The sequence below is a fragment of the Camelus dromedarius genome, chromosome 7 (assembly GCF_036321535.1).
Source record: "Camelus dromedarius isolate mCamDro1 chromosome 7, mCamDro1.pat, whole genome shotgun sequence".
Classification (NCBI taxonomy): domain Eukaryota; kingdom Metazoa; phylum Chordata; class Mammalia; order Artiodactyla; family Camelidae; genus Camelus; species Camelus dromedarius.
The window spans coordinates 5559627-5570655 of NC_087442.1; the positions used below are offsets into that span (position 1 = coordinate 5559627).

At 39.7% G+C, this 11029-nt stretch overlaps 1 protein-coding gene across 9 annotated transcripts; it reads right to left on the minus strand.

Moving 5' to 3' along the window:
- Positions 1–302: 302 nt before the first annotated feature.
- On the minus strand, positions 303–11029 carry LOC105085214 (GTPase IMAP family member 7). 9 transcript variants are annotated; one of them, XR_010381544.1, is made up of 4 exons: positions 10923–10984; positions 5387–5448; positions 5154–5260; positions 303–1326 (listed from the first exon to the last, which is right to left on the minus strand). XR_010381544.1 is itself a non-coding variant. In XM_010975445.3 (2 exons), the coding sequence occupies exon 2, from the start codon at positions 7256–7258 to the stop codon at positions 6380–6382; it is 879 nt and encodes a 292-aa protein (XP_010973747.2). In that variant the 5' UTR covers positions 7259–7297; positions 10923–11029; the 3' UTR covers positions 5905–6379. The 9 variants fall into 9 exon arrangements, 1 of the variants encoding a protein (XP_010973747.2); XR_010381540.1 differs by having other exon boundaries at positions 303–2523; XR_010381543.1 differs by lacking the exon at positions 5387–5448 and having other exon boundaries at positions 10923–11029.

Sequence of the window (11029 nt, forward strand, 5' to 3'; positions counted from 1 at the left end):
GAGTTGTTTTCGTTTTTTTATTATTATGAATAAAACTTCTATGAACATTTGAGTTCATGTTTTTCTGTGAACATTTGTTTTCATTTCTCTTGGATACATTTCTAGGAGTGGAATTACTGTGTTGTATGGTAAATATATGTTTATGTTAAAAACTATCACAGTGTTTTCCAAAATTGTTGTACCATCTTCACCTGTACTAGCCATTGTGAGAGCCCCATAATCCCACACCCTTGCTGACACTTGGTGTTGTCAGCCTTTTCTTTTTCAAAGCATTTTAGTGCATGTAGAGTGGAATCATCTAATTTATTTTTATTTTTCATCTTTATTGAGGTATAAATGACAAATATAATTGTATACATTCTTAAAGAAATTCTAAACAAACAAGAACAAAATAGTAAATGAGATAGAATTTTCATTTCATGTTTACTGAGAGCCTGTTATGTGCCGAGCACTGCTGTAGGCAATGGGATTTATTAGCAAATAAGAGCAGGTAAAGATCCTTGCCTTTCCAGATCTTTCAATATTCCTTGAAGGGGCAGAAAATAAAGGGAAAAAAGTAATACATTTTGTAAATTATAAAGTAGATGAGAAGATGTTCACTTATGTAAAAAAGAGAATCATAGAGCATGGAAAAGAGGACCAAGAGTGAGAAGGCAGATTAAACGTCAATAGTGAAAAGAGAATATCTACAAAGTCCTATTCTGCAACATGGCAATTTGTTGATTCCAAATCCCAGAGAATACAATCCAACTTAGAAAGAATTTTAGATAATTAAGACGGTTTTTAACAAGAATAAAGAACTTTGAGAACAATTGCCTTATATATTTCATTTTTTATATTTGTTTATAGAGACAGATGAGACTGGTGTTTAAAAATTAGGTTGGTTTACAACCTCCTTGAGGTCTTCCTGGGTGTAACCTGAAACCTGATGATGAGTCAGACCACCCAGGTTGGTGGGTGGCTGGTTAAATAAGCAAGGGAACTTACTTACAAGGCTTGTCTTGGGCGGCCACAAGAAGAACAGTTTTCCCACCTGCCCGCCAGAATCAAACTTTTATATAGAAGCCTTAAGTGCGTTCAGTCACTTATATGGTCCAGATAGTCTTCACCCCACATTTCTATCTCAAGGCTGGATCCTTGCGGCAGCTTCTGAGAGTGGGGAAGGCAAACAGATCACACATTCCAAGGACAGGGGAGTGGTTGGGGAGCCCCTAGTTGCCTGGGTGTGGCTCACCGATCGGACACGTTCTCCTCTTCCACTGTGCACCCTGGCACTCGGCAAGGGCTTTCACTAGCATGGAGGTGGCTCCTCTGGTGGCTATGTGACTGCAATGGAGGCAGACGCCACAGCAACAATACAGGCACGTGCAAGAGAAAACAAAGGTTAAGGCAACGATTCCCAAAAATCAATGACAACTTTTTCTACTAAGAGTCTCATAATCCAAACCACTGGTCTACTAAGTCCCCAGGCAGGGGGTTGGATCACTCAGAGTGTTCCCTTGTGTCCTCATGTGACTTAGTAGAAATGACACATTAACAGTCTCATCGGGTAGGAACATACTACAATTTGTTTGGATAATGGTACAGTGCGTCCTTGCAAGACAGTGATAATGTCCAAGGCCATTCTGTTTTGGAGAACAGCTTTGCTCCGTAGAGACATCTCAGTGTTCAGTAAGGACCGGCTTTGTGGACTGTCATTCAAGGCTTGCTTGGTGAATTTATTAAGGGCTTCTATGTCTGCTATAGCTTCCAGAAATTATGTAATTTTGCACCTATATTCAACAAATTACTATTCCAGGAAACTTTTGGTTGTTCATGGACTATGAACAAATGTTTGCTGTGTCTCAAATGTGCCTCCTTTGACCTTAGGGGCTCATTACTCAGCATCTCTGGAACTCCTCTAGTGGAATCATCTTCGGAGTTAAAAGCCACATTGGAAAACGAGTCTCTGATTTATAGCTTCTTTTTATTTTCAACCATAAATGTGCTTTCAAGTTGGGTCATTCACCACCCTAGTCACCAGATTGAGACTCTGTCAAAAATTAAGTCCATTCTCAATAGTTAAAGCTGCGATCTCTAAGAAGGGTCAGAAGTTGTGCCACAGACATACCAAAAACTTGCCCTTGAAGTCTCCCTCCCATTCACAGCGGTGATCTGTGCCTGTTCTTGCTTCGGCCACAAGGATGTGGAGACCCCACAGCACAGGTGTTTAGCTGGTCAAGGTTTGGCTTTGATTGACTTTGAGTAAATAAGGCTCAGGGCTCTTGGGACACTTCTCCCCCTTCAGATGTTGCAGGCCATACTCCACCTCTGAATCTCTGACTCTCTGGGATTTATACATAAATAAATAACCCTCTGTGGTAGGAATGGGCTGACATCAAATTCGCTCAGTCATCTGCACGAGCCAAATGCCTCCCCTGGACTCCTCAACCACTCCTTGAAACACACAAGGCCACTATTCCAGATTGGCAATATCTTGGGGTTCTTCTCCAGAGAGATCTCCTTCACAGCAAAAAAGGTGCTCTAGATATAAACATGTGATTAAATGAGACAGACTTCACAGGGCCGAGGAGGAAGGCATTTATTCTATTCTCCTACTGGCCCTTCAAACTGGCTCCATCAGGGCCTCATGGAGGAAATCCTAGATAGGTTTTGCCCTCAGCACAAACCCTCTCTCATCACTGTGAGTCACATTTTTGTAATTAAAACATCCAACCCAATAATCAAACTGAATTTCATTGAAGGAAAAAGGCTCTTCTTCCCCTGACATGTAACTGCTCCCCCCGAAGGAGCTGCAGTGTGGACCCTGCCCTTCTCCCCCTCCTCTTCCAGTCACTTGCTTTGGTTCTGACTCCTTGTGGGTTACAGGAGAAAAGGAAGGAACATCAATGACAAGTCGGGTGTAATCTGGCCTTTAGGGGGTGGAGACCCACTTAGTGGCTCTTTGCTTCATGGGGCACCATTAATGACTCAGAAAGTCTCCCCTGGAAATCTCCAATTACAAGTCCAACTAATGGCCATGCTGTCTCCTCCAGCTGGTTACATTAACTCCAGATCCTGGCACCTGGACTTCCAGAGATCTGGTCTGTACGTCACAATTGGGATCCCTGTTGGATTCCTGGGCAAGTCCGCCTCAAGCTGGCTTTGGCTGGCTCCCTCCTGTGTGGGCCACATTTAATTTATGGGGAGCACATACTTTTGCCCCACAGTCAGTGAAACTTATGGTTGTTTCCAATCAGCCTCCTCCATCTTTACCGTGCTCCCTCTGGTGCTAAGGGTCATTGTCCTTTTAATCGAAGTGCCCTCTTTCAAAAGCCCTTTCCTCTTGTCCTCTTCAAATATCTATCGAACTAGCTGAAGAACTCAACCTTACAGAACTGGTTTCTAGCTCCTTCCTTTGCAGGTCCCACACAGATCTGCTAGCACATAGCTTTGGGATGTGGGGATATTGGCAATACTGAGGACTCAGCTGAAACTGACAGAGATATTTATGTTAATATCCTGCTACATTCACCCCAGGCTTCTCACATAATCTTCAGTCCAAAATTTCAAGTTAATGTAAGATGTTTACATGGGACCCTCCCTTTGACATCTGATACTTCTGATAGCTTATCACAAGCCTAGTTGGATGCTGCTGCCCTTGAGTCTACATTTCCCCTGTTAATCTTCCCTGCAGGCCCTAACTTTCTTGTTTCTGAAAAGAAGCTTGATTATCATTCCAATCACCCACATGGACACACACTATACATCCTTCATAGTAGACTTCAAGCCCTGAATTCTCCCTCAGGTCCTCTCCTGTAAATCCTACTTTAATGTCCCAATTATGAGTCGCGGCTATCACATGTTTCAACATTAGAAATATGTACACAATAAATGCTGGAATTTCCAGAGACCTCAGAATTCAGTTAGAACCACCTTCAGAGAAAATTTGGATATAAGAATGTGAAGATAATTGGGTGGGCAAGACTTCATTTGTCAAGGGAGAAAATAATGTCAATATGATTTATTTGATTTACTCATTTTTCCTCTGGTTATGTCTTACCTTCCACAGTACAATATAAAATTGGAAGGACAATCACCTCCCTTAAGTTGCATCTCCAGTAGGCCCCAATACATGCCTAGACACACACAAGTTAATTGAATTAATAATGTTTCTGCAAGTCTCTGAGAGACAGTATCTTTTAAATGGTTCTCAAATGAAAGTTGTCAGGACAGTGCATGAATAATTTGCTCTCTAGAGATAATATTGCACTGATGAATCCTTCACAGAGAACTACCTCTAAATATGAGAATTGTGTTATGGGGAATAGCAGTTTGGGTTAGCAATGTTATTTCACATATGTTATAAATGTTTTCTCACAATATTTTTTTCTTCTATGTTGTCTTTACTCCATTCATAATATTTGTGATGAACCATAACTTTTTTTTTTTTACTCTATTACACTGGGGGCATGGGGAGAGTAATTAGGTTTATTTATTTGTTTCTTAATGGCAGTTCTGGGGCTTGAACCCAGGACCTTCTGCATTCTAAGCATGCACTCTACCACTGAGCTATGCCCTCCCCTGTGATGAACCTTCGAATGAGCAGGTGTTTGGCATCTTATTTTCTCCATACTTAATCTCTAATCCCTGTCTTCCTAAAAGTCACTGAGGCAATGAATACTCTCAGTCATTTTCACAGACAAAACAAAGGACAACTGTAAAAATTCCAATAATTTGACTTTGGGTTATCTGCAATCATTACAAACGACATAAAGTCATCCCTCTAACTTTGAGGTTTTGCAGTTAATTTAGCAAGGCAGAAACTTTCACCTGCTCACTGTCCATGTCACAGTTTGTGAGGGTAAACTTGTCCTAAAGATTTTAGCTATCAGGAGAGATTTTTCTGCTGGCACAAAACACTAGAGGGATTTTTTTTTTAATGAAAATAAAAATCAGGAATGCTCTGAAAGAGAAACAGAGGTAGGTATCATAAGATTTCTCCATCAGGATTCAAGCAGAAAAGAGACAGCTTACTACTATAGCAGTACTATAGAAGTACTACTAGGTACTTGGAGGAAAGTCTAGTGAAGGGGCTTCCTACAAGCTGTGGACACAGGGTTTGGAACTGACGAGGGAGAGGGCTAGAAACAGTGAGGAAATTACATCCTTACCCTAAGGGGTGAACAAAAGCTGGAACCCAGGAGGACAGTTGGGTAGAGAGGCCACCAGGGGAGGAGCTGTGACCTTTGGCTTCGGGTTGCAGCAAGTCAGAGATAACCTTGCAGGGAGAGAGGCAGGAGAATAAATACCCTGGCCTTGTTTTTTTATCCTCAAGAGATCTTCTGCTTGGATTTCCCACTGGCAGAACCCAAGCAGAAATCAGAGAGCAAGAGATTCTACTGACGTTGTCCATGTAGATCATCCTCCTGGGCAAAAAGCTAGGGCGAAGATGGATGAAGTGGGCATCTGCAGAAGCAAATGAAAAATATTTGGCACAGAAGAGACTTTTAAGTTACAGTCAGGGACATTTTAAGTTAGGATGATACGTTAAAAGAGAGAGAAAGAGAGAGGGAAAAATAATAAGAGAATTTGTCAACTTCCAGATCTCCATGAACCACAGCATAATGGTGCCAGAGAAGCCTAATGCTTCACTAGCAAAGTACTCATAGAAGTGGATTGAAATAACACACATTACCAGTGGTGTTTACACTTAACGTATGCAGGATTTCTTCTTTGAATTTTCCTGAATTAAGTATTTGAACTCTGTATAATAGATCATTCCTTGATTATATCAATTTTATAAATTTTGAAATTTGTTGGCTTTGTGTGGAAGGATAGAGGGGAGCCCAGAGTTGCAGGAAATGAGCTAAAAATATATTTAATTCTTGTTAGCTATCACTACATAGCAAAACCTCCCAAAACTTTGTGGTTTAAAGCAAGAATCATTTATTTTTCTTATGAATCTGCAATTTGGGCGGGTCCTAGCAAGAAATGGCTCATCTTTGCTCTTTGCTAGCTTCATCAGTTGGTGGTGGGTGAATCCATTTCTGTGTTGCCTCGCTTGCATGGCTGGCAAGTTGGTTCCAGCTGGCAGATGAAATATCAGCCAGAAGAGTGGGCCAGGGACTTCATGTCTTTTTCATGTGGGCTTCTTGACAGGCAAATTGGACTTCTTTACAACATGGTGGCCAAATTCCAAGGGCAAGCATCTCAAGAGAGCAAGGAAGCATTTTCTCTATCTAACCTTAGAAGTCATATGGTGTTGTTTCACCCATCCACTATTTATCAAAGCAGTCACAAAGTCCATCCAAGAAGATACAATTTTAGCCATCTTTGGAAAATACGATCTACCATATTAACAAGTTATAGTGAATTAAGAAGAAAAATAAAATTTACATTACTTCCAAAACTTTTCCCATATTTTTGAAAGCACATTTTTAACTGCCTTGATAACTTCTTCTAATATACTTCTCTCAGCTTTTTCTCTTTTCTTTTTCATTTGCTCATTATACTTCATTTTTAGCATCTTTAATTTTTCATCCTTTTCTTCCTGTGATATATTGGTGTCCTTTTCTATTACATTAATTCTTGTTTCGAATTGATCAGTGATTTTCTTCAGGTCTTCTTCCTCCTTTCTCAGCCTTTCCTCTGTCTCCCTGTATATGGCGTCAGAAAAGTAGGTCCCGTCGTTGCTCTGCACCATTTTCTCTATCAGCTCCACCAGCTCCTGCACCTGGGCCTCCTTCTCAGCCTGGGCTGTTTTGCAGCTGTTACTGAAGGCACAGTAGCGGTCTCCACACTCCTGAATGAGGCTCTTTAGCTTCCCATCCACATCTGCTATAAAGTCGCTTAGGCTCTGGTCCTCCAGATCATCTTTGCGCGTGAACAAGATTATCATGTGCTTCATGGCTGAGTCTCCAAACACGGCCTTGATCAACTCCACGGTTTTCTGCTCTTCATCCGTGTGGCGGCCCAACTGAAGAACCAGGATGATGGCGTGAGGCCCGGGGCAGGAACAGAGGACACATTGGCTGATTTCCCTGCAGGTGGTGTTCAGGCTGTCCTTGGTGTCAAAGAGCCCTGGGGTGTCAACAACAAGAATTTCTCTCCCCTTCCATGTCCGGGAAGCTGTCTGACATCTCTTGGTGACAGCGTGGGCAGAAACCTTAGATTTGAATTCTTTTCTCCCGAGGATGGTATTTGCTGTGGCACTTTTCCCACTGCCGGTCTTCCCCACCAGCACAATCCTCAGAGTGTTGTTCTGGAGGGCAGCCATTTCTATAAGGAGGCTCTAGGGCTAAGGTACCCTCAAGACCTTAAGAAAAGGAAGGAGAGGGAAAAATGGCCAATTTAGGTAAATGGGAACCATTCCTAACTCTCTTTTTCCTTTCTTTTCCTCCCTGAAAATTTTCTATATGATCCCCATATAGAAAAATGAAACACTTCCATTACCATGGAAGAAATAGCAAAGTGGCTAAAGACTTTCCCCACAAAAGAGTACCAGGTTCAGATGGTTTCACAGGAAACTCACTGAAACCTTTAAAGATCTGATTATCTCAATGTTACTGAAACTATTCCTGATCACATAAAAAAGAAGGAAAATGTTCAGTTCTTTTATGAAGCAAGCATAATATTGATCCAAAAAGCCAACAAAGATTTCACCAATAAATAAATCTATAGACATGTATCATATGTGATTACTGATACAAAAATCCTAAATAAATTATTAGATACTAAATAGCAATACACCATAATGAAGTATGATTGTTTCAGAAATATTGGGATGGCTCAACATGAGGAAATTGATTGTTAGAACATATCCCATTAATAGATTAAGAAGAAAATTAACTAGGTGCAGAAGATATTTGGCCAAATTCAACACTGAATCATGTTTAAAGCAGCTCATAAAATTTAACAATTTTAAGCAACATGATTTTATATAACACAATTTGATATAAATAACATGATTTTACTGATTTGACATAGAGTAAGGAAAAAGACTCATAAATTTGATTACATAAAAATCAAAAAGATAAGGTGAGGCAAAAAAAAAACATAAACAAATTAAAATACAAATGTCAAACTAGGGGAAAAATTTTTTCCAACTTACATCAGAGAGGGGCAATTTTCCTTTTACACAAAGAATATCTATACAGATGGCCAACAAGCACATTAAAAGATGCTCAATGTTGCTAATTATTAGAGAAATGCAAATCAAAACTATAGTGATGATCACCTCACACTGGTCAGAATGGCTATTATCAAAAAGTCTGCAAATAATAAATGCTGGAGAGGCTGTGGAGAAAAGGAAATCCTCCTAAGCTGTTGGTGGGAATGTAAATTGATGTAGCCATATGAAAAACAGTATGGAGCTTCCTTAAAAAACTAAAAATAGAGCTACCATATGATCCAACAATCCCACTCCTGGGCATGTATCTGGGAAAGATGAAAACTCTAATTTGAAAAGATACCTGCACCCCAAAGTTCACAACAGCACAGTTTACAACAGCCAAGACATGCAAGCAACCTAAATGTCCATCGACAGATGGCTGGATAAAGAGGTTGTGGCATATATAGATATATACAATGGAATACTACTCAGTCATAAAAAAAGAATGACATAATGCCATTTGCAGCAACATGAATGAACCTAGAGATTATCATACTAAGTGAAGTAAATAAGACAAATACAAATATTATATGATATCACTTATAAATGGAACCTGAAAATATAATACAAATGAACTTATTCACAAAACAGAAACAGACTCACAGACATAGAAAACAAACTTATTATAAATAAACAAACACAGTTACCAAAAGGGAAAGGGTCAAGGAAGGATAAATTAGGAGTATGGAATTAACAAATACACACTACTATAAATCAAATAGATAAACAACACAGGGAACTATATACAATATCTTGTAATAATCTAAAATGGAAAAAATTAGAAAAAATATATGTATAACTGAATCACTTTGCTGTACACCTGAAACTAACACAATTTTGTAAATCAAATATACTAGTAAGAAGAAAAAATTTTAAAACAAAGAATATCTAAGAGTAGAGAAACAAAAGACCAACAACTCAACAGAAAATGGAGCAAGAGATATGAATAAACTCAAAGAAAAAATGTAAATATTCCTTGAATATGTAAAAATATATTAATAATCACTCATAATAGAAGAAAATAGATCAAAACATAGAAAAAAAGAAAAATAATTAATTAATTACAATTACACTCAGATACTATTTCTCACCTACAGATTTGGCAAAAGCTTGCTGGCAGTCTATTGCTAAAAGGTATAGGGGAAACAGGTCCTTGCCCTCATGGTGAGTAGGAATGGAAAAACAGTCAAAAACATACAGAGGAGAAGTGAGCAATATCTTACAAAGGTTCGTATGTATTTACCCTTTGGTTATCAATCTCAATTTTAGGATTTTTATCTTTCAGACATATATACTCAAATATTTATTGATAAAATGACACACTGATATTTGCTTCAAAGTCATCTGGGCTGGCTGGGGAGTGGTGAATATATAAATGAAACAAGACTATCATAAATTGATAATTGCTGAAGCTTGATACAGTTACATGGAAGTTCCTTGTATCATTCCCTTTATCTTTGAATAAGTTAAAAAACATTTCCACATTAAAAATTTTAACCTGTAAGTGGTAACCACTACTGAATGTATACTGTATACAATGCACCCTAATAAATGTATTTTGTATATTACAGTCATCCCTCTGCATCCGTGGGGGGGGACTCCCCACATATTTCAAAATCTGAGGATGATCAAATCCCTTATATAAAATGACTAGTACAGTCGGCTCTCCATATCGGGTGTCGGGAGTTTCACATTGGTGGATTCAACCAAACTCGAATGAAAATTTCCATCCTGGCTGGTTGAATCTGCTAATGCAAAACCAGGGAAATGGAGGGTCAATGTGTATTTATTGGAAAAAAAAAATCCATGTATAAGTGGATCCACACATTTCAAGCCCATGTTGTTCAAGGGTCAATTGTGTCTCACTCCCAAAAATAACCTGCAAGGAAGCTAATTTTATTACCTGAGTTTTTTAAATGAGGAAACTGAGGTGGCTCAAGAATTCTGAGACACTTGCCCAAGGTCACTGTGCTAATAGGTGTTAAGCAGAGAGAGATTCAATTCAAGGCCTATCTGATTCTACCATGCTCACTCTTAATCACTGAACACTACAGCCTCTTTTTGTTCCTTCTCAAGCCCATTATTCTATAGTTTCAGTTTACATCAGGTCAGAGGTAGATTGGGGGAAAATAGTCCATACACTTTCCTGAATGGTGAACTGGTAGCAAGGCTGTAAGGGAAGGCAAGGAGGAGGGTTTCACATACATCATTTCTTTAGAATAACTAGTCCTCTCCCCGTGGCTCCCACCCCTCCACTCATCTGTTAGACTATCAGGAACACAGCTTCTCTCTGTGAAATGTTGGAAAGAATTCAACAAACTGAACCTAGATTTCCTCTGCCAGTAAGTGACCTGGGTCACCCCTGGAGAGTCACCACATTCTCAGGGATTCTGATTCTTTAGACTGGATGGATTCTAAATTGCCTTCCAGCTCTAAAGACCTACCTTGGGACCACTAATTTCCTATTAAGGGAAAAGGACGGGTTACCGAGCTGCACTCAGTGTCTATCACAGTAGCAGCAGGATGTAGGTACACTATTCAGCAAAAGTTTGTCATGTTAAATATGAGATGTATGGACATCACACTAATAAATCTCTCTCTTCCCCTCCCTACCCTCTGCCACTACCACTCTGGCAGCATCCTCCTTGTCATGCTGCTTACACAGCACCTGGTCCCTTCTCAGACCAGAATCCACCCCCTATGCAGACTCCCTGCTCCTACTGCCCATCACAACTCTATCACTCTAGGGCCTCTTCTCAGCCAGGCTCACCTTTTTTTGAATGAGTTGATGAGTTGTCAAATTTCCTCCAAAGAAGCTATTTGAGCTGGTGCTTTTGCTTTAACTGAGAGAAAAGTGTTTGCACCCTTTTAAACCTC